At 32.3% G+C, this 24,969-nt stretch overlaps 1 protein-coding gene across 3 annotated transcripts; it reads right to left on the bottom strand.

The window, feature by feature from the left end:
• Positions 1-1,644: 1,644 nt before the first annotated feature.
• Positions 1,645-24,969, bottom strand: Ebag9 (estrogen receptor binding site associated antigen 9). 3 transcript variants are annotated; one of them, XM_046464642.2, is made up of 7 exons: positions 24,837-24,969; positions 15,372-15,469; positions 12,520-12,598; positions 9,510-9,668; positions 8,234-8,341; positions 5,243-5,334; positions 1,645-2,176 (listed from the first exon to the last, which is right to left on the bottom strand). In XM_046464642.2, exons 2-7 carry the CDS (start codon positions 15,452-15,454, stop codon positions 2,056-2,058), a joined length of 642 nt encoding a protein of 213 aa, XP_046320598.1. In that variant the 5' UTR covers positions 15,455-15,469; positions 24,837-24,969; the 3' UTR covers positions 1,645-2,055. The 3 variants fall into 3 exon arrangements, with proteins under 3 accessions (XP_046320598.1, XP_046320597.1, XP_046320596.1); XM_046464641.2 differs by lacking the exon at positions 24,837-24,969 and adding an exon at positions 24,046-24,182; XM_046464640.2 differs by lacking the exon at positions 24,837-24,969 and adding an exon at positions 24,036-24,169.

The raw sequence follows: 24,969 nt of genomic DNA, 5'->3' as shown, positions 1-24,969 counted from the left end.
CTGATTACTTATCTCAAATGCACAATTCAGAAAATGGGTAGAACTTCACTCATTCTATTTAAATCTGTCAATATTTCTTCTGTATTTGTAATAAGTTTCTAAAACAGACAATTATTAAAAGAATAAAACCAAAACTATAAATTTAGCAACTAAAGAGGATAGTTTGCTGCCATGCAGTGTTCATCATACGAATTTAACTTGACTTTGAGACTACAGTATTCCCAATGTGGGAATTTAGTTTACACATCAACAGAGATAAAAAATAAATAAATAAAATAAAAAATTCCAGAATTGTTCACTATTCTTTTCATGAGAAAAATCTACTTCTTTCTAATTAACCATACAAACTATAACTTCTAATAGTCTATTATTCTTTAAAGAAAAAAAAGAAAAGAAAGAAACCAAAGAGCAAATAAACAAAACCTCACATATATGAAAATTATGACCAAAGCAGACTTCCAATATTTTTCTACTACTGGAAAAATGCAATAAATGCAATTGTACTAAAGGACGCTATATCTCTTTATGAATCCCAAAATTTGAGAAATCACATAGTATCCCTGTAAGAATTAAAAGTAAATAAATACAAAGGGAAAAAGAGAATAGACATATTAAAAATTTGACTCTAATTCTAATTAACTATGAGCTTACTGGCATAAACCAATAAACACAATAACTGAAAATGTGTTTTGGCACTATAAAAAGCTTTCCACCAGTTAAATTCAACTGTCTATAATCACATTTAGTCTGGAAGCTTAGGCTAAGAGCTTAGGAAATTTATTGTATAGTTTGTGATGTGACCATAAAATATCACTTTACTTCAAACATACCAATATTTGGCCTGTAGAATGCCCATGACATTTTAAAATCCCACAAAATGTTAATTCTGGGCAATATTTTTAATAAGAAAAAAAACTTTAAAAATTCTAAAGGCATAGAAAATCAGGATAAATTCATTTTAATTGTGGAAAAAAAATTTAATGGGATTTTAAACTATCAAATCTGTTTTTCCCCTTATGAATACAATATACAACTATTTCTTTATGACAAGTCTATGAACACCATAAATAAAATTATTATTCCTATCATGGTTTATAATTTAATGAGTCCCTAACATTACCTTAGCCAACAACACAGGTAACCTGCATTATACCAGATATATTAAATAGCATTCATCCAAAAGCTCTGAAATATAGAACTGACGTCTTTCTGCATTTGAAACTTAATGGCTTTTGAGGTGGAGGAAAAACTAAAGTATTTAAAGACACCACAACATCTTAAAATCTGTAATGAAAGGGAAAAATTATAAATACCAATTAAAACTCACAAGTTATAATAATGTGAAACAAATTTGTCATTTTAGCTGATTTTCAATGTTTACACATGCAACATAAATTACAAATATGCTTAACATTATATCATCAAAAGTAAATAATGAAGTATAAAATATTTATCAGATTATTGCATTTAATGTCATTTTTTTTGAAAACCCAAAATTTCATATTCCTTAATGTTCTACCAAACATAAGCAAAACCAGTCCAAATTAGAGAAAACGTATGCCAACATCAGCTTCTGACAACAAAGATAAAGAAGCTGAAGCTCTACAATTTATCTAATTTAGGTCAGGTAATAATGGAAACAAAGAATATTAAAATTATTTATTTTATAATTATGCACATTGAAGGAAAGCATAATAGCAGAGTTCTTTTCCATCATAAAATTATTTACAACCATTAATTTAGCTAGAAACACTAGCTTGAGAGGTACTGGTATATTCCATTCGTAATAATTTCTCTACAGCAAACAACTGTCTTATATTTGGAGCATGTTGAAGAAAATATTGTCTCATAAGTCCTTTTTGTTCTTTTGAGTCTTAATTACTAGGAGTTCAAGGTACTTTGGGAGAATTCTGGTGTCCTGGATGGCCTGATGAATGCACTGAAATTAAGCAGTGTGTTTGTATTCTGAAAATATTCTTAAATCCAAATAAATGATGTCTGGGTTGTGGAGCTCAGATTTCTCCTACTGGCACTATGACATTTGAAGAACATTTGTTATGAAAGTTTCACACCAATTTTATTTTGTTCTTTCTTCATTAGCCTCTGTGCTTCCTTTTCCATTTTCTTCCTCTGTTGTTCTGCTGCTCTCTTTTCTCTGTCTGCTATTTTCTGCTGCCTGAAGAAAAATATATGATATCTTTACTTTTAGAAAACACCAAAAGGGAAAAATGGCAAATAAATTCCAGAAAGAAATTATACTGTTTTTTCCACCATCATAAAATAAAACACTTGATTTTCTCACTGCTTAAAAAATTTCAAAGATTTCCATAAACAGAAATTTCTGCTGATCCTTAGAACTTAACTTGCAAAATAAAAGAGATATTATCTATTTTACAAATAAGTAAAATGAGACATAAAGGCTAAGTGGTATGCCCAAAATCAATAAGTACATAATATACATCTGCACAGTGGCAAACATGCCTGTTATCCGAGCAGCCTGGGAGGCTGAGGCAGGAGTATTCAAAGTTCAAAGCCAGCCACAGCAACTCAGTGAGGACCTAACCAATTTAGGGAGGCCCTATCTCAAAATAAAAACTAAAAATGGCTGTGGATGTGGTTCAGTAGTTAAGTGCCCCAATGTTCAATCTCTAGTACCAAAGGTGGGTGAGGGAAGAATCTACATCTTTTTACCTTTCTTAGGTTATCTGTACTAAGATACTACTTCCATTCAACCACAGCTTTTTATGGGAATATTATTCAGAAAAGTTTGATATTGAGGATAAAATCTTGTTATTATAATAGTTTAAAACAATCAGGTAAAGGATGTTAAAAACACAGTTGTGCAGAATACTCCCTGTAAGAAAATAAAAACTTAAGACATACCTTCCACTTAGAAGTTAGAAATCTATTTAAGGATTAACTTTTGATCAGCTTTATTATGGGGCATAGTGGTGGGTATTTGCTAATTCCACATTATGAATACATATCTTCTCCTTAGCCCCTTCCATAACTCCACTAGCCCAAAACCTCTCTAATCTGTGGACTGACTTATGCAGGGAGTGGGGGGGGGGGTAGGACTGGGTGAAGAAACAGGAAGAGAAGGACCATAAGTTGGTCCTGAATCTGAAGAGTTAGGGTGTGAGAAAATAACTCAAGCATGCAAGGTTAAGGAAGGAAGGTGTAAATCACAACGGGGCATGGGATAGGTAAAAAACACATTACCTATATATGGTACCATATATACAATTTAATTATCTATGGTACCCTTTTTACAACTTAAAAGCTGAGTATAGTGAGCAAAATGTATATATACATACAGTTCTAAATCATACTTACAAATGGGAGTAAGAGAAACATTTTTGGAACCATTTTGACTGTCACTATGTACTAAACTAAGCTTAGAAAGAACAAAATGACTTTATTATCATTACTTAACTAAGTTTCTAAAGAACAAAAGTGAATCTACTTTTCCCTACCTCTGGCTCACTTGCATGAAAAACTGATAATTTGCACAAAAAACCAACACATTAGCAGCAAAAAAGGAGATAGGAAAAGAACTATAAAGGGTTGGAAAGGTTATAAATAAATACAATAATCAAGCTTTGACCTGGTTATTAGCTAAAGTAAAAACATCAACAACTACTGTACGCACACAAAACAATTTATAGATCGCTGTACATAAAAAATATATTTCACCTCTCCAGATTAATGTCTGGAATTGACAAAGTACTAGCTTCTCACTTTAACAATACCGATCATAATACTAGAGTATTTTAAGGTGTAAATGGGAGAAGTCTGAGAATAAGAGGAGATGGCATATGGACATAACTTTTACATTGCTGTTTTTCTAGGAGTAGCAATGACACATGGAAACCTTCAAGTCCCTTCAGTTGAACTTGTGCAATGTGCAGCAGGAAGCATGTCTTTTATTGACAACAGTCTCACTCTCTGAAGCTGCTATTATAATGCAAAATTCTATTATTATTATTTTTTTTAATCTGTTTGGTTTCAGAAGCAAGAGGACAAGATGGAAGAGAGGTTCTGGTACTGATACTTATGAGTTCATGGCACAAATTATACAAACTATCATTAAGATGAATGGATTCAAAATGAACTGCTTTTTCCTTTATCCTTGGCTAATGGTACTAGTAATCACTAAATCCTCCAAATTTTCTAAAACACTGTGAATTTTGAATCTATGACTAATTTTAAAAACTGAATTTATTATGATCCTTGCAACATAACTGTTACAGCCCACAGTTAAAAAAAAAAATTTCTTTTACAAAAGACTAAGCTATCCTGACTAAGCAGGCACTAAATATTAAAAACTCTTACAATCTTACTGACTGAATATTAAAATGTGACCACCTTACCTGTCCAAGAAAACACAAACAAAAATGACATGCTGAAAACATAAAGGACAAGATAAAAACAGCAGCAGTAACTTTCAGCTATTTAATTGCACCCTCTGCTGGTTATTAAAGATAATTGTAATTTACCAACAAAGACAAGAAAGGAAAAAACAAAAATAAAATCTGTTTAGATAATGATAATTCATTTTCTGTCCCTATGATAAAAACAATCTGAATTTCAAAATACAAAAAAAAAACCCATTGTAACTTATTATGTATTTTTAAATGCGTAAGTAAATTAAGTACATTTAAATGAATTTTAATCATCGATCATAATCATAAGCTCTCCTTTAAGATAATTTTCTTGTCACTCTTTGACCTAATATAGAAATAACAAGAACTCAATTTACTGCTCACAAAAACAAAGAAAGAACCATCAACAAAAATGAACTTTAAACCCTCAGAATAGCATTTACTTTTCTGTAGGATAGGCAGATTATAACTTCTCCACTATGTTCAAGAGCTTTCACTACACTAAACTTTGAGGATATTAAGAAAAAGTAATCAATTCTGACCCACAAAAAATATACAGTGGTAGTTCACATTTCATAGTACAACATAATGATTACAAAAGTTATTTGTATGTAAAAGATTTCCCTTGTTCTTAATACAATTATATTATTTTATTTCTATAAAGCTTTAATTTTTGGTATCATTACAAAATAGTGTATGCAGTCTGAGATACAGAATAAGCTCATGTTAGATATCTAAGATTAAATGAGGAAAAATGAAGATAAGACAGACATTTGACAGAACAGGCCTCCCTGATCTTAAACACAATGGGGAACAAATCTACTACTCAGGTTGTGATATAAATATCACTCAAATACCTCAGAACTTCTTCTGCTTGCCAGGCTGCATCTTCTTCTTCTTCCCATGCATTGGTATTTTCTTGCCAGGTATCTAAGTCACCTAATTCAGACTAAATTAAAAACAAAGCAAAACTAAGACAATGCAGAGCCATCTTTTCTCCACACAGCAGACAAGAGTATCTTCTAAAACATTCAAAACCTGTCACTCTCCTGTGGTTTCTGAACTTCTTTACCATGTCTTCTACAAAACACAAATGATCTGGGCCTTGAGTTGCCTAGAACTTTTGGGTTTCCTGAAGTTACAGGACTTTCAGTGCTAAAAAGTCTTGGGCAAGTTCAGTTTTCTTCCTATATTGTTTTACAGGATACTATTTTATATGGAATAGTTTCCAAACTAGCATAGTCATCTTCACCCAAGCATATGTAATTCTGTAATTAGTAGATTTGTTCAGTTCCACTTACTATCTCTGTCTTAGGCAAAAATTTCAAATCAGGAAAAATTTATCTTACCTAGAATACTATTTCTTCCTTTTTTCTGCTCTACATAACTGATATCATCAGGCTCCTCACTAAATTCTACTATTCCCCAATTCAAACCTCTAAAAGTTTTCCTCCCACCCCCTCAATGCCCCCAGTGTTCCAAGAACCAATAAAACTGAGATGTTTAGTTAGGTGTGGAAGTGATAATATGTATTAACGGGTAACAAACTGCAAATTGATAACATTGTTTTGAATACTTACCCCATTTAAAAAAAATGTTTTGAGTTTCTTTCCTTGACAATAAAAACAATAACATCCTGTTAAATATTCCTAAAATGTTTCTGATTATCTGTTTGGTATGTTTATAGAAATAAAGCAGTTAACATAAAAGAAGCATTTTTAAAGATACTGAAACAAAATACAGATGACACTCTTGAAAAGTTGTCCCTACTTAATCCTCTTCACAGCAGTTGGTAGAAGTCTTGGTTTCCTTATACCTTTGTCAATACTGATAATGGCCTTCTTTTCTACATTTGCTAATTTGATAAAACTTAAAAAGGGTGTCTTGTCATTTTACTCTGAATTTCTTTGAGAATCAGATCAAACTTTTCTTCATGTTTTTAGGTTATGTCTATTTCTTATTTGCAAATTTTACCTTCATACTATTTCCCAATTTTTCCAACTGAGGTATTTTGACTATTAGTATAGGTACAACATTTAGATATAAGAAAAGTAAAAGTATCAAGATCATATTAATAGAGATGGCCTTCCAAGTAAAATAGAAAAGATTGAAAAGGATTAGATAGATTTGCCTACACAAAAATTAGATTCATCTGCCCATCAAAAAACATCAAACCAAACTATAGTTAAGGACTGAAAAAGCATAAAAGACAGAAAAAAGTCGATATTCTTAGTATAAAAAGAATTCCCATAATACAAATGATAAATTTCATTAATTTTACAAATCAGACTTCATTTAAACTGAACATTCTAAGATAATTTTGGTGTAGAGAACAAAGTCCAGTTGGTTAGTATTCTTTCCTATGCAATCAGTTCCCCTTGACTTTATCTGCTTTGGAAAAAAAAATATGTAACAACAGCATTGGAGAACTCCTTCATCTACCCACGTACCACACTCTTCACTCTCCAAATGGTTGTATATTTTCAACTTTACAATGAGCTCTATAAGAATTATAACAACAATTGTAATTAGAATTAGAATTATAGTTAGGCAGTAAACATTATTAATTCTCTGGTTAGAACTAAACCACTTTACCAATATGAATAATAAAGTTTAAAACTGAGAAATGGACAAAATTAAATATTATAATGCTATGTTATTCAGAGATATATCTGTGATGTTACTATGCTCTCATTAAAATATCTATGACATTATTATATCATGTAACTGCACAGGAGTTATCAAAATTCATAATTACATTTGTGGATATTGTGTATATGATTAATTATTTGATATTATGTCTCCCCCACTAGAATACATCCTTCTGAGGCAAAGACCCTGCCTGTTCTGCTTGCTTACCACTGTATTACTAGCATCTAGCACAGAGTCTGGTATTAGCAAGAATAGCTGTTGATCAATGAATTCAAAACATGCATAAACATGGATCTGCTAGAAAAAACAGCCTCAAAAAACACACTCATTTTCTGTCTCTCCAGATTACTTGTTCTTGGAAAATCAGCAGTTATGGCATGAGGAAATTCATGGGAAGGAACTGAGGCTTTGTGAAAACAAGTATCATTAATTTGCCAGGCATGTAAGAAAGACTCCTTTGAAATGAATCCTCTAAGTCCAGTCAAGCCATTGTAGCCCCAGTGCAACGACTTATTCACAAACTCATTAAAAACCCTGAGCCAGAACCATCTAATTTAGTCACTCTGGACTGCTGATCCACAGAAACTTTATGAGATAATAAATGTTTATTATTGTTTCGAGTCACTAAATTTGGGGTCAATACACAACAACAGGTAATTAATATAATCAATCAAAGCATCCTTAAGTTTAGGGAGGAACCTAAGTATATGTATTTTTTTACAAATTCTAAAACTGATTCTAATAATGTTCCCAAGGTTGAGAGCCTCAGTTGTCCACATTCTTCACTACTTCTTTTCTTTTAAAATTTTCATTTACATAAAATATATTTTAAATGAAACCACATTTTAAATGTAAATAAACTCTACTAGGGAAACAATCCATAACTCACTTAAAACTAACCTGCTATAAAGGTTTATTATCTTAGAAATAATCTCCTAAAGTCCATGTTTTTAAATAACATATTTTGTCTGTATCTTTCATGTATACAATGGGATCCTGATATTAGTATTTGAGTAATTTGTACTCTTATAAAATGATAGAAATGGTGAAACTACAGATTAACTTCTTGCAAACTGCTAAATCTGTTTCAAAGTCATAAAAATTATAAATATTATTTTCATTTAGTTATTTTCCTCTTCCTTACAGAAAAAAGAAACAGAACCAAGTCTTTCCCTCTAGCTAATTAACATACTTACAGATTGGTGAATAAAAGGCATATCTTGTGTAGCAGCTAATCTACTGGAGAAACCTGTGCTACCATCTGGGACGCCAAAATTTAATGGTTCTCTCTTCTTAATGATGATCTGAAAGATTAGTTGAAATAAGATGATAGGGATATTTTACACAGAACTATATAAAAATAGACAAATAAATGTCCCAATGCGTTTTGTAATATGCTGTTGTTCTTTTTCAAAAAAAATTTAATGTAATTAAAAAATACGCTGTTGTTCTTTTTCAAAAAAAATTAATGTAAAAAAATAGTCTACAGTGAGTATCCAAATTCTCAGGCAACTGTCACATAGATCAGTTCAATCTAAGAAAAATTTTATTTTACTCCTTAAAAATAAAAAATTCTCATCTCCATTTTTCCTCATCCACTTTCCCCAGAACTCCAAAATATAATCAGGATATTTAATTACTATATTAAATAATAACATTGATAATGTCCTGCTAAAAGTATCACCAGATCCCTCAACATCTGGGCTAGCTATAAATACAGTAACTCATTTGGGTCAGTAGTAGTAAGACACTCTTACTTGAGTTTTGGTTACTTTTATTAAAACCATTTCCAATCTAATTAATTTTAAAAAGTACTATTATAATAAATATACTAAATTATTATAAAGAACAGCAATATACTTCCATGATACAAAGTGTACATCTACTAAGACACTTAAAGGATCTTTGAAAAATACACAATTTAATGCTTTTCAGTTTTGAGCATTTGGACAATTCAAAAAGGACAATGTAAATTTTATTAACCTAGATAATATAAAAATAAATGTATAGCTAAAATTAGGTAGAAGAGAGTGAGGAAATGCAGTAGGAAGTGGAGAATAAATAATGTCCTCATTTTATAAAGTGTATATATATACATATATATGAAAAAGTTTCCTTATTGGATTGAATAAGAAATGAAGCACTAAAAGTGTGCTTATCTGAAATAGAAGAGTGAAATAAGATTGCAATATATATGAAGGAATTAAAAGAAATAAGAACAATTTGAAATAAATCTTCATTTACTATAGTGTGTTACATTAATGGGTAATGTCCGTGATTTGTAAATCAAATACCAATGTATGATTTTAAAGTCTTGAGGATATAACTTACTACATCTAGATCTAAATCATCTGAACATAGGAAATTCTTATTTAACGTGACAGAAAATAAAATTATAATGAAAAGTAGGCTTTTCAATAAATACTAATTATATTATATTGTCTAATTTAAAAGTGCAAATCTTTAACATACTTTCTGAGTTTTCCGTATAGTTGGTGTCATGTCCTTAAAATAGTCAGGTTCCATTTGTTCCAAAGCATTCTGTTGTGTTGCCACATTCCCATTCCCTCCTTCAATCTTCACACTTGTGGGTGCATCTTCATCCCAGGAAGTCCACTCTTCCACATCTGTCTAAATAACCAACACAGTCAGCCACAAAGGGGCAATGCACTCAGCAGTTCATTAATCATTTATTAGAAAAATGGGCTTCTGAAAACACTGGTTTTCAAACTTTTTTGACCCATGGGAAACTACATAGTTCAATTCACATACCAAAACTAAAACAAATATTGAGGCTGGGGTTGTGGCTCAGCTGCAGAGTGCTTACCTAGCACATGAGGGGCACTGGGTTTGATCCTCAGCACCACATAATAATAAATAAATAAAATAAAGGTATTGTGCCCAACTACACCTAAAAAAATATTTGAAAAATAGAACAGATGTTTAAGAAGTACTTTTATTATGGATAAACCTTCTAAAATATTCTGTTCTGTTCTATTGTGCTCTATTCTTTCCATTAAAAACAAAACACAAAGTAAAAAGAAAAAGAAAATACTCTGAAAACTGAACCAACATTAGGAGTATAGCTCACAGGAGGAGGACTGGAACTTTCCATCTAAGTCTAACCAAACTGATTACTTTATAAAATAAAACATCTGTTCACCTCACAGATTGTTCCTTTTGCTGAGAAGAAACTTCAGTTTGAATCCATCCCATTTATTGATTCTTGGTTTTAATTCTAGTGTTATAGGAATGTTATTAAGGAAGTTGAGGCCTAATCCCACATGATGAAGATCAGGGCCTACTTTTTCTTCTATTAGACACAGAGTCTCTGGTCTAATTCCTAGGTCCTCGATCCATTTTGAGTTAAGTTTTATGCATGGTGAGAGATAAGGGTTTAATTTCATTTTGTTGCATATGGATTTCCAGTTTTCCCAGCACCATTTGTTGAAGAGGCTATCTTTTCTCCAATGCATGTTTTTGGCACCTTTGTCTAATATAAGATGACTGTAATTTTGTGGGTTAGTCTCTGTGTCCTCTATTCTGTACCATTGGTCTACCAGTCTGTTTTGGTGCCAATACCATGCTGTTTTTGTTACTTCTGCTCTGCAGTATTGTTTAAGGTCTGGTATAGTGATGCCACCTGCTTTGCTCTTCCTGCTAAGGATTGCTTTAGTTATTCTGGGTCTCTTATTTTTCCAGATGAATTTCATGATTTTTTTTTTATTTTTTTGAAGAATGCCACTGGGATTTTGATCGGAATTGCATCAAATCTGTATAGTACTTTTGGTAGTATGGTCATTTTGATAATATTAATTCTGCCTATTCAAGAGCAAGGTAGATCTTTCCATCTTCTAAGGTTTTGATTTCTCTCTTTAGGGTTCTGTAGTTTTCACTGTATATATCTTTCACCTCTTTTGTTAAGTTGATTCCCAAGTATCTTAGAGAAAATTTTTACCCCTCACACATCAGATAGAACACTAATCTCTAGGATATATAAAGAATTCAAAAAGCTAAGCACCAAAAAAAACAAATAACTCAATCAACAAATGGGCCAAGGACCTGAACAGACACTTCTCAGAAGAGGATATACAATCAATTAACAAATATATGAAAAAATGCTTATAATTTCTTATAAAATGCTTGTACTCTGTATGTGTAATAAGCAATCAGAGAAATGCAAATAAAAATTAAGATATCATCTCGCCCCAGTCAGAGTGGCAGCTATTATGAAGACAAACAACAATAAGTGCTGGAGAGGATGTGGGGAAAAAGGTACACTCATACACTGTTGGTGGGAGTGCAAATTGGTACAGCCAATTTGAAAAGCAGTATGGAGATTCCTTGGAAATCTGGGAATGGAACCACCATTTGACCCAGCTATCCCTCTCCTTGGACTATACCCAAAGGACTTAAAAACAACATACTACAGGGACACAGCCACATCAATGTTTATAGCAGCACAATTCACAATAGCTAAACTGTGGCGCCAACCTAGATGTCCTTCAGTGGATGAATGGATTAAAAAAATGTGGCATATATACACAATGGAATTTTACTCAGCATTAAAAGAGAATAAAATCATGGCATATGCAGGTAAATGGATGGTGTTGAAGAAGATAATGCTAAGTGAAGTTAGCCAATCCCCCAAAAACAAATGCCTAATGTTTTCTCTGATAATAAGGAGGCTGACTCATAGTGGGGTAGGGAGGGGGAACATGGGAAGATTCGATGAATTCTAGATAGGGAAGAGGGATGGGAGGGAAAGGGAGGGGGCAGGGGATTAGCAAAGGTGGTGGAATGTGATGGACTTCATTATCCAAAGTACATGTATGAAGACTCGAATTAGGTGTCAACATACTTTATCTATAAACAGATATGAAAAATTGTGATATATATGTGTAATAAGAATTATAATGCAAAAAAGTACATGTATAAAGGCATAAATTGGCATGAACATACTCTATATACAAAAATATGAAAAATTGTACTCTGTATGTGTAATAACTGTAATGCATTCCGCTGTCGTGTATTTAAAAAAAAAAACCAATAAAACTAAAAAAAAAAAAAATCAACATTCTCAGCAGAATTTAAATAAGACAGTCCCAAAATATAACATTCAAAATGTTCATAAAACAATCCAGAATTTATTATTCATCATATATGGCATCAATAAATCTCAATTCATATGAAAAATTAATTAATAGATGCCAATTCTTCAATGATGTAAATGTTAAAATTATCTAAGACTTTGAAATGTAAAAATGCTCCAAAAGTCATAGCAAACATTTGAAACCACTAGAAAGAATAGAAAATGTCAGCAAAGAAATAGAAGATAAAATGAAGAATCAATTAGAAATTTTAGAACTGAAAAATACAGAACAGCAACAAAAAAACTCAACTACTAAATTATGACCTAATGGTATACAATCCAGGAAAATTCCTGTTCTGTAATACATTCAATTTTTCAAAAAAGATTTACCTGCTTAGGAACTGATGAATAATCAACTGTAGTTGGTAAAGTTATTTGGTCTCCACTTAATTTCCTTCCTCTGCCAGATCTGAAATAATCCATGAAATAATTTATTTCAAGAACAAAATAAGAAGAGGTGAAAAGCATTATAGACAGTAATTTAAGGCTTATAATTATTGATTTTAGTAATTAACTATTGCTCATCAAGCTATGAGGAAAATAAAAAGCATGAATCACAGATCTTGTGAATGTCTTTAAAATCTTACAAAAACAGCTGCTTTTCGGGTTTAGGACTCATAATTATAAATTAAGGAGAAATATAAAGTCAAAAACAAAGATACAAGGTAGTTTCAAACCATGCTCCTTAGAGTGCTATGGGTTCTATAGATGAAGCTATGGGCCATCTATGCTATTATCAGCATGTGGATAGGCTTTTTATGTTTTACATACTGAGTTCTTGGTAAGACTAACTATTAAGTTTGAAAATCTCTAGATTAAACTAAATTATAAACTGAGTTTTAATGATTAATAGAAAAAGTACTACATTAATTGGACATATTGTTACTCAACTGTTAAGGAAATGGGCTCCAGACAATTTACTGGGAAGGTGGGCTTTGGAATCTGTGTAAACTATGGTTTGCAATGTTACTTCTCAATAGAAGTAACCTCTTAGTTCCAATACCCTCTGTAAAATGCAGGTATTCAAGCCTGCTTTTGTAAGATTGTTGTGAAGATTTAATTGACATGTTTAAACCCACACAATGCCTGCTACATAGAAAGGCATTCAAAAACTCTGGTAGCTATAACAAACAACTAGTCATTTGCTTAATTTCAAGTAATCTATAAACTATCTCCTTAGTGCTAATTGGTAAAGACAGTTATCAAGTTTAGAAGTTATACATTATTTGTTTAAAGAATTAATACAGAAGTACTATAGTCCATTACAAAATTTATGACAAAAGCCTGGTGTTTTATAACACATAATCTATGTTCTTTTTGACATTTAAAAGAGGTTTATCTTAACAAAGAGTTGGTTTTCATTAAAACTGAACATATAATTAATCCTAAATATATTTATATTGACCACAGAAATTTATAGTGATAACAGGAAAATCCTTAATAGTTAAAATCAAATGCAGTTTCTTATTCTAAAACTAATTGATATTGACCAAAATTTTTAGAAATTACAAATACAAAAAGAAAACACCTATAATTCATCACAGTGTTAATACAATGCTTCTTTTAACATTCTGGTAATTAATATTCATTCTTATTCTGGTTTACATAGTGAATTTCTCACCCATTCTCCTTTATTCTTGATAACTTGAGTACTTCGTTCACTGTTTTTTCTAATTCCCAAATCCTGTGCTCTTGGGTGATTTCAACAGTCAACCACCTAAATTTTCCATTTCTTTTTTCATTTCTCTTGTAGTGATAATCTCTATTTCATCATCTCATTCCCACAGCAATACGTTTTTCCTCAACTGCAGACCACTCTACTTCTACCAATAAATTCAATGGCACTTAATTCTTTTAGCAGCTACCAAATGGCCATTTAGCTAAATATTATATTTCCCAGCCTACTTTGGATCTAGATGGCTATCTATATAGCTAAACTCCAGACAGTGGGAACAGAATCGTTGTGTGCAACTTCTAAATCTATCTACTAAAAAGACAGCTGATTATCATACACTTCCTATTTTATTCCACTTTATTCTTAGTGTGTCAGTAATTTTTTTCACAGTACTCCTAGGCCAAAATAAATATCAACTGTTCCTCTGATTAACCAGTTAGACACAAACAACTTAATACTTATATAGGTCCTACGTGCTTAGCTACCATTAAAAAGTCAGTTGAGAAAAACAATACACATAAATTTAAAGAAAATGTAGTTTTATTTTTAATGAAATAAAATTCCTTATTAATGCAATGTATGTGCCTGTTGGACACTGTGTAGCTTCTCAAGCACTTAATTAAATTAGGCACTGCCACCTTCATTTTCTGCTCTACATTTATTTTGGTGTAGTATATGATTTTAATTACAACCTAAAAACCTAACTTTGCAAAGATACCTCACCAAACATACAAGTAAACAAAAATTTGTTTTCAGTGTTAAAAGCGATCCATCATAAGTTTAGAATGCTGCTGGATGTCATGCTGCAAATAGAAACTACCTTGAGTGATGAATTCATGCAGTATTCAACAGGTACTATATCACTATGTTTCACTGGAGTTTAAAATATTTTGTAGCACCCTATAAGAAGCTCTGTGGCACCTTAGCACATGGGTTAGAAGGCATAGCTCTAGGGTATGTTCATGTGACATAGAGAAGGAACTGGAATTTATGGATAATGGATAACCTACTGATGCTGAATAAATTACCTGCTTTGGACCACCTGCATATTTTGGAATATTATTTAAGAAATAAAAAAATCTATTTAATTTAGGGTCTCTGTTAAATTTTTTTACTAATACAAAACAACATTCCTATATTAGTATAGACAGAAATACCTATGCCTAATTTCACTGAACCACCTTAAAACATTCCAATAATAAAACATTACATAAAATTTCTGTGATGATTATAATAATGAAAGTCAGCCTGCTTATTTCTAAAATTCTATAGTATTAAGCATGTTATTTAAATGGAAGATTTAAGAATTTGAACAAACAAAAACAATTAACTTCACTTTCTAGATCTCAAATAGAAAAACAATATTTTTTAAAATACTAGAAATTAATGAACAAATATTACAATCAAGAGAGTGTAAACAGAATCTCTTCTACATTTCTGAAGTTATAAAGGAATTCAAAACTAGTTAGAAGATAAACAGGTCAGTTTGAATATAAAATTTACTTACCTGCATATTAATCTTTTTAGGAATGAGAATACTGTTGCTAGGCAGGTACAAACTTTAAATAGCCGAAACTGAGTGATAGCCATGATGAGAATTAAAACCTTCAAAAAAAAAAGGGTACACATACCCAAAAGCATTAGATGATTTCATACACCATATTCCTATTCTTAAATCAAGTTGGAAAGTACTTATGCACTGAGAAAACTCTTACATATTTTAACTTTTCTCTAGAAGCTACAAATATAACACAATAAATTTTATTGAAGTGTAAATAATATTAACAGCTTTAGAAATTAGGTTTCTAAAGAGTTTTTTAGTTTGTGAAAAAATCCTTTAACACTTTTTATAAATAATTTTGCTTAAATAATCTATTTAGCACAAATTTACTTACAATTTTAGAATTCAAAAAAGTATAAGTATATATTAAATCTTTTTGTACCTTTAGAATTTTGAACTATATGAGTATAGCACTATTCGAAATATATTAAACACTTTAATCTTCAGGTAGATTTTGTTATATCCATTTTATAAATTCAAACTGAATTAAGTCCCATAGTTTATGAATTAAAAAGCAACCAAAGAGCTCATCTAGTACAGTGGTTCACAAATCTGGAGATCTGGTCAAAGAAATATTGATACCTAGGCCTATCCCTTAATAAGCAAATTAAATCATTTTATGAAGGGTAAAGTCTGGTCACTGCCAATAAGCTAATAAAAGAGATAAAAACTTATTCTATAGAAAAGACAACAAAAAACAAGGGAAGGAGGAACAAATGACAGTAAGAAAATTTGAAAATAAATTGCAAGATGATAACTGCAAATTACCTAACATTCCAACAAAAAGGCAGAGGTTGCTACGTTGAATAAAAAAGGAAGACCCCAGTATATGTGGCCCACAAGAAATGCATTTTAATATCAAGATATAAATATGTTAAAAGGATGGTGAAACTATACTATGCTAACACTAATCAAAAGAAAGCTGATAGGACTACTTTAATGTCAAATAAGACTTTACAGAAAGCAATATTACCAGGTAAAAAAGTCATTTGACAATCATAAAGGGGCCACTCAATCATAAGTACATTTTAATATAAAACATGTCAAAAACTTTGCCAGTATCTTTTGTGAGAGAGATTATATAATTAGGGCTAACAGATACTAAAAGGATAATGAGAAAACATTATAAGCAACATTATGACTATATTTTACAAATGAGATGAAACAAGTAAATTCCATTTAAGATATCAAAGTACAAGAAGAAATAGACAACCTAAAAATCTCATATCTATTAAAGAAGTTTGATTTATAGTTTAAAAACTTCCAGGTCTAGATGGCTTCACTATTGAGTTCTACCATATACGAATGTTTAATACCAATTTCACAGGAACTGACAAAAAACTGAAAAAGAATATTTCCCAACTCATTATTTGATATCAGCATTACATGGATACTAATCTAGACAAAGACATTACCAGAAAAAAATAGAGATTAATATCTTAAGAATATAGAAGGCAAAACTGCTTTAACAAAATACTGATAAATTGAATACAACCATACATAAAAAGACTACATCATGACCAAGTTGAGCTCAGCTCAGATTGCAGGACTGATTTAACATTCAAAAATCAAAAATAATTCATGATATTAGCATACTGAAAAACATTTCAGTAGAGACAGAAAAGCCCTTTAACAAAATTCAACATCCATTTCTGATAAAAACTCGGAGGAACTAGGAATAGAAAGAAACTTTCTCAACCTGGTTAACAACATCTATATATGTATTTAAAAAAACCTACAGAAATATGAGAGTAAATGTGTAAAAACTATACCCATCACCCTAAAATCATGAACAACTCAAGTATGTTCCACTTATACCATTTCTACTAAACACTGTAGGGGAGGTTCTGGCAAAAGTAAAAAAGGAAGGAAGGGAAGGGGTTTCGATTAGAAAGAAAGAAAACTGTCTATGAAGAAAATTCGTGAACTCTACAATCAATTGTATTGTTATATTTAACAACAATCAGGAAAAACTGTGTAGAGCATCAATAAATATGATACCTAGGGACAATTCTAATGAAAGATCTGCACACCAAAGAATGACCAAGTATTGCTGAGAGAAATTTAAAAGACCTGCATTAATTTAAAAAGACTTTTAAATTAAATTTTATTTTTTAAATTTTAAATTAATTTTAAATTTTAAATTAAAGACTCAATATTGTTAAGGTATCAAGGCTCCCCAAATTGATCTTTAGATTTGATGCAATCCAAATGAAAATCTCTGTAGGTTTTTTTCTCTAAGTTGACAAGTTAATTCTGAAACTTATATGGAAATGCAAAGAACATATAATTGCAAAAAAAAAAAAAAAAACTGAAAAAGAATATGTTCAAGGATTAACACTACCAGATTTTTAAGACCTGTTATAAAACTACAATAAACAAAACTGTATAGAACTGGAGTCAATATATACAAATAGATGGATGAAAAGTACAGAGACAGACCCACATAAAAAAGAACTGAAATTTGACAAAGATGAAAAGAAAAGTTCAGGGGAAAAGGATAGTTTTTCCAACAAATAGTGCTGGAAAAACTGGGTATTCATATGCAAACAACAACAAAAAACTTTGATTATATCTCACACTATTAACAAACAATAACTCAAAATATTATAGACCTAATGTAAAATCTGAAGCTACAAAGTTGTAAAAAAAAAAAAAAAACATTTGTGACTCTAGAATAGAAAGATATTTTAGATTTTTATTTTAAAATAAATACATAAAATGATGGTCAACATCATTAATTATCATAGAAATATAAATTAAAAACACAGCTAGAACCTACTTACACACCTAATTAGAATTGCTTAAACTAAAAATAATGACCATACCAAATACCGGCAAGGATGTAGAGCAACTGGAACTCTCCCACATCAGTAGTGGGAAAGTAAAATGGTACAAAGTTTTTCTTAACTTCTTACAAACTCAAACAAACATAGATAAAGAAAAACACAAGATAAATAAAAGACATGCCCATACAAAGAATTTTACTTGATAGCAGCTTTATTTTTAATAGTTCTAAACAAGAAACAACCTAACTGTATATCAACAGGTAAATGAACCAATTGTGGTATATATATATGTTCAACAATAAAAATGAATGAGCTATTGTTATAGTAATAGCATAAATATGTCTCAGAATAATTATACCAAAATAAAGATATCCCAAAAAAATATATACTGTATGATTCTATATACTTAAAAAACACTCTAGAAAATGCAAACAAGTATATAATAACAGGAAGCATAACACTAGTGCTTTCGGATAAGGGCAGGGAGAGGTGGAAAGGATAGATTACTGAGGAGCAGGAGAATATTTCAGAGATAATACATATATTTTTTAAAGTGGTGACAGCTTCAGGGACATGTATTTATCCATCAAAACTAACCGAATCATACGATAAGTGCAATTTCTATAATTCAATTATAGCTCATACAAGCTCTCAAAACAGTCTATACTGAGACATTTTTGGACAACATTATACCATATAAATTAGAAAATTTTTCAAATTGTGGTGTGAAACTCAAAAATTTAACATTATCTTATATTTATTATTTGCTATTCTTTCTGGAGAGCCAATTTCCATTAGGAAACTATGGCAATTAGTAATAAACACATTTCCAGATTTATCTAGGAACTGTAATTTCACAATAGATTTCAATACACTATACTAACTCTTACTATATAATAAGCATTTTTAAATGCTTTACATGGTATAATTCAGTTAATACTCACAATATCACTGTGAAGGACTTGAAACAAGTACTTTTGATCCCTATTTTAGATAGGGAAGCTGAAGTACAAGGGAGTCAAATAAGCTGGCCAAAGTCACAGAACTGATAAAATCCAGAACTAGGATTTGAACCTAATTTCCAGAGTCTGAATCCTTACAGATCACACTCAAAGTCCCTCCCCACTGTAATTAAATAAAGACATTATATACATTTATATATATATATATATATATATATATAAAAGAAATGCTACAGGAACTGAAAACTAATTAAACCTATAGCAATAGAAAAACTCTAAAAAACGGTAAAACCGGTATTATTTTGCCAGCCTTTTAAATATCATTGATTTCACATATTTCTTTACACATCGGAGTTAACTATACCATATATGTATTGCATATATTCCCTTAATAGTCACTATTTATTTTAAGATTACATAAAATGAGTTTTAGCACAAATTAAATTTGACTAAATTAATTAAGTAATCTTGAATACTCCTATTCAGGGTCTCAAAAAATGCAAAAGAGGAGAAAGGCAAATAAAATCTGTTAATGCACAGGAGACAGCCTTTTCCCACTATTGAGGAGGAGATCACACATTAAATCAAGTCACAAGACATACACAGGCATATACACACACACATATACACACAGGAAATGTTTCTGATAAAGGAATTTCATATTTTAGCTTTTCCTTGTTCTTTTGTCAGGAGGAACATTACTGAGTACACATTTAGAACCATGATTCCTGTGTTGGATTAACTTGATAATATATGTCATCCAACTTCTTAATTTCCCAAGCGAGGAAAAAAAAAGTTAACTGTGGTACTCAAGTTAAAGCAACTAAGTAATAACAGTCATAACTAAAAATCACTGGTCTCCCAGTCCATTATTAACATCTTTAGAAATAATTACTATAGTTGGCCAATAGGAGTATTTGAAATAGTGATTTCCTACAAGGGGAAAAATAAAAAAATTTTAATGTTTTTTCCCCCAAATAAAAAAATAATATAATTTGGACTTCAGTTCTATACAAATTTACTTAAAAGGGAATGAAACCAAAACTTAAATAACAATTATCATGTAAGCACATTAAAGAGACAGCTATATGTTTCTCCTCAAACTGAAATACTGATTCATTTTTTAAAATTACTTTATATAAGATAAGCAATAATATCTGTAAAAATAACAAGGACTAAATTCCTATATAAACACCAATCCTATACTATTAATAACATGCTGTTTTAAAACTAATTCATAGGAATTAAAGCAGAGAGCACTGTCTCGTTTTAATTACTAGTATGTGAGTTGAACATCTCTAATCTGAAGTTTTAAATCTGATATGAGTGCCACATAGAAATTTCACCATAATATTTTATTTAATACACAAAATTACCCTTGGGCAATGTGTATAAGGTATATATGAAACAAATGAATTTTAGGTTTAAACATGGTTCTCATCCTCAAGATATTACATTTTGTGTATGCAAAGATTCCAACCTTCCTTCTCTCCCCAAACAAAATCTAAAATCTAAAATACTGGTCCCATGTATTTTGGATAAAGGATATTCTACCTACATAAACAGTAATCTCTTAAGTTCTTGAAAACAGCATATAATAATGTTTTCTAAACTAACATAATATTTCCTTGCATGGTTTAAAATTTTAATAATAAAAATTAATGGTCATCTCTGAGAGGGAGCATGGGAGCATTAAGAAATTAAGATCTTCATCTCAACCTGGGTGGTAATACCAATATTTACTTTACTATATATATAGTTTATATATTAGACCTCAACAGAAAAGTTCAAAACACACACAACACACAAAACAAACCAGAAAGCAAGGAAAATAGACTTAGTTCTCATGGTACCTGATCTTGATTGCTCTCTAGAGCCATTACTGATAGCTCTAAGAAAAACAAAACATACAGCTAGTTCTTTCTATTTCCAGGGCTAAAAAGGAGCTTATAGACTATCAAATGTACAGTGGTAGAGCTCCAAAAGAATCTGAAAGCAATGCTCATATATTTTTGTATATATGGAAGCTGTCTCATCATGAGGTGATTTACTTAAAGTCTGTGCTAGAGAGGGCCTACTAATCGAGAAGTTAGAAACAACAATGACTCCTAAAGAAAGTAAACTAGGAGATTATTACAAATTTCAGTGTTCATGTTATTTAAATACTTCTGCCAAATACATTTTCAACCAATGGTTTACCAACATTTAAAATTAAAACAATATTAACTCCTTTTCTCTCATGTTGGCTTACATTCTAACTGCCAAAAAGACCTTACTGAAATTTACAAATATTGCCCATATTATTTCCTATTTCCACTGAAACTTGCCTGGCAAAAGCTTTTATTACCTCTTACTGGACTAAGGTGATGTCTTTTAATTCCGTTTTCTCTAAGAAACCCACATTTTCTAGATTGTACTATAGTTACTACTATATTATATCCTTACCTGTCCTGCATAATCCTTCTCCACAAGATTCTATTCACCTGCACCTTTAGTTAACTTTTTGCAAAAACTTGAAAGGTTTCAATTGCTTCATTATGAGTAGAATGATCTGAATAAGATGGCAAGAGCTTAATTTCAAGCTGATTTGTTAACAATATAACTCAACCAAAATAAAAGCAAACTTCCCCAAATGACAGTTTAACAGAAATTTTAAGAAAAAAAAAAAAAACATATAAAAGGCAGCTAATAGAAAGATTAAAGCATGTGGCAGTTGGTGAGAAAGAAAAGAAAACCAAAGAGATACTCCAGCAAGACTTTTGAAAGAAGACACTATTTAGGTAATGGGAACAAGGGCTGATCTCAGAATATATATGGATAAAAAGATGAAAACAAATTTCATACAGAGCTTGGTAACTACAGCCATTACCTTCCTACAAATACTGTTGGTGTCATTATTAGATAAGTATTTGTCCACTTGAATTATTCCAACAATAACAGGAAATAAAATTTGAAGTTTTTTTCCAATAGAAAAACAGAAAATTGTACTATTGCTGATTACAGAATAGAATTCCTTCCATTGCAATTAAGAATAGCCTCATTCTATGGAGAATTTGTTTTGTGGTTAGTGAGAGAAGAGAACTAATAGTCATTGACCATCATCATCTTAATATTACCTCATGTAATGTACAAAACCATCGTGAGGTTTTGTTTTATTTTGTGCCAGGGATTGAACCCAGGAGAACTTTACCACTAAGCCACATCCCCAATCCTTTTTTATTTTTTGAGATAGGTCTTGCCAAGTTGCTTTGGCCCTCACTAAGTTGCTGAGGCTGGTGATTACAGGTGTGTGCCATGGCACCCAGCCATCATGAGATATTACTGTTCTTATTTCATAGAACTGAAGCACAGAGAGTAAAGACATTTCCATATTCCTCTATCCAAAGACTTGTATTCAAGCCTAGATTGACTTAATTCAGCAATCAAGAATAAATCACCAAAGGGTTAGGAAAGTGGCTTAATGGCCAAGTGTTTGCCTCACAGGCATGAACCCCTGGGTCTGATCCCCAGAACCACAAAACAAGATGACTAACCAAAAAACAAACAAACAAAAAGCCTTAAATAAGAATAACTCCCCTAAAAATAAACATTTTTAGTAATTCAGTGAAGATATTATAATTTCCAAGATAAAATTTCCAAACAGTTGCAATGAAATGGGAAAATGCAATCAAGCTATCAACCGACACTTCAGATTTTAATAATTACCCTGATTTGCAGACAGGAATATTCTTCTAGACTTGTATTTACTTAAAGTTACAAATCAATTAAAGGACTAAAAATATTACTGTGTAACAGACACTACATTGCACACTGGAAAACACTCCCAGGCCAGCACACAGAAACCTTGCATCAGCTGCTAAACTATCATGAACTTGAATGCATACTTACTCCTCCTATTGATTACAAAGGGGCTAAGGAGGTAGAACCCCATTAGTGATGCTCAGTTGATATTTCTAGGTTTTAGACAATGCCCAATACATAGTAGGTACTCAGATATTTCTTGAATGAAAAGAAATAAACATTCTTGAAACACTGATCTATTCAAGACATAGTTCTTGGCCATGTATGTTCTTCCACTTCACTGGAATCATAATGATGACCAAAAAAGGCTGGTGTCTCTATTCCCATTTCAATTGGAAATGGAGGTCAACAATTGGCCTGGGTGAGTGAGGCACAGAATCAGGCACCCAGGATTTAAAGAGACTGATGAACCCAAGTCCCAGCTCTCTCCACATCATATTCCAAAACTTTTAATTTTGTACCCATTGCTTCAAGTATGATTTTTGAAAAGCCGTCAAATAATAAATTTGATTAAGTATGTATCTTAGACTTAGCAGTTTGGTTGCTTTACAACACTTTCTGGGACTAAGCAATACTATTAACCTATTAAATTTTCCTTAATAATTACTAGGAAGATACAGAAACTTGAGATATAGCAAAGTAAATTTCAGGACTATGAAACAACTTATCTTCAGAGCTTTTGAAAATAATGACATCTCTAGGAAATCAAAAGGAATGAGAGTTCTGCTGCGTCAAAACATTTTTCCTACAATAAAAAGTATTATCTAACAGCAAATGATAGATCAAAGACATCTTTCCTTCTCGTAATTCTCAATAAACCGCTCGAAATCCCATGGTGTAGATCCACTCTGTCACGATTCATTAAACAAGCCAGCCAATCTGTTTCTTACACACTGAACAAGTCGTCAAGTGCTGTATTTCCAAAACTACATTTCTGAATCTTTTCATACCAACGCTTGAAAAACCATATAATCAAGTACGAGAGGGAAATATCCTCTAATTAAATCTGTAATTCTCTAAAGTAGCTTAAAGGAAAGCTTCAAAAAGATAAAATTTACCTGGACTCACTTGAATTTGAAAAAGAAGGGTTCAGCAGTAGCAGCAAGTAAGAAAAGCGGAAACAGGAGTGGAGTGTGAGAGCTGGCTGTAAAAGCCAACATTCTGTACCATCTGTGGCAACTGTAAGTTCAGGCCCTCAATGTGACACCACTGGGACTGTTAGCAAGGGGTACGTCTCCTAGAAGTCTAAATTGAGTTTCATAACTAAAATGGTTTAATTTCAGATCCCCCACCTAAAACTGGTTGATGGGGGAAAATCACACCCACTGCACAGATGAGAAAAAGTGCGCGCTTTCAGGTCACACGTCCCACGCCCTGCGCACCGCGTTATGAGGAACGCTCACGGTTCCCGGAGGTGGGTGCCCGGTGGGCTGGGACGTGGACTGTGGGCAAATCGGCCTTGAGAGGTGCGAGGCCTCTAGAGAGGGCAGGTAGGACCGGCGAATTTCCCTCCTGGGACGGGTATTTCAACATTGGGGGTGTTCCGGGCCGGTGCCTCACAGGCCCGTCTCCCACGCGTGAGCGCGCCATGGCAAGGGCTACAAGCCGAACCGGCTCCTGGTCGCGCTTCCCGCATCCCAGAGGTCACCCTGACCCGGAAACAGTACCCTAGAGCGGCGGTCGGCCGTGGGGGGAGGCGAGCTGGAGGGGCGCAAAGAAAGGAGGGAGGGCGGGAAGTGGGGGGCGAGATAGAGGGCTGACGGGGAAGGGCAGGTGACACCCTAGGGCTGGGGCTGGGGTCGAGGTGGGGATTGGGAGAGGAAAGCCCCTCGCGGGCGCGCGCAAGCCAATACACTCACCTGCCCCTCCCCCTCCCCGCCCGGCGGAGGCTCCGAGCTGCCGCGGGCCGCGCGCGCACACGAGGCGCGCGCGCGCTGCCGTTCGTTTCTTTGAGCTCGCGCTCCGCCTTTTCAGTCCCAGCCCCGCTCATTC

Source organism: Marmota monax, unplaced genomic scaffold, assembly GCF_021218885.2.
Source record: "Marmota monax isolate L192 unplaced genomic scaffold, Marmota_monax_Labrador192_F-V1.1 WCK01_AAM20220418_F8-fsc00003, whole genome shotgun sequence".
NCBI classification, from domain to species: domain Eukaryota; kingdom Metazoa; phylum Chordata; class Mammalia; order Rodentia; family Sciuridae; genus Marmota; species Marmota monax.
The sequence above is the reverse complement of the archived record's forward strand: the minus strand, read 5'-3'. Positions and strand labels throughout refer to the sequence as shown.

Bases quoted from the DNA above. Each gene is read 5' to 3' on its own strand.
- Ebag9 (XM_046464642.2), bottom strand. From the start codon at position 15,454: ATGGCTATCACTCAGTTTCGGCTATTTAAAGTTTGTACCTGCCTAGCA. The intron at 9,669-12,519 runs GTAAATCTTTTT...TTGGTTATTTAG, and splicing joins ATTCATCAGTTCCTAAGCAG to ACAGATGTGGAAGAGTGGAC. The intron at 2,177-5,242 runs GTATTTGAGTGA...ATTTTTCTTCAG, and splicing joins CAAGCAGAAGAAGTTCTGAG to GCAGCAGAAAATAGCAGACA.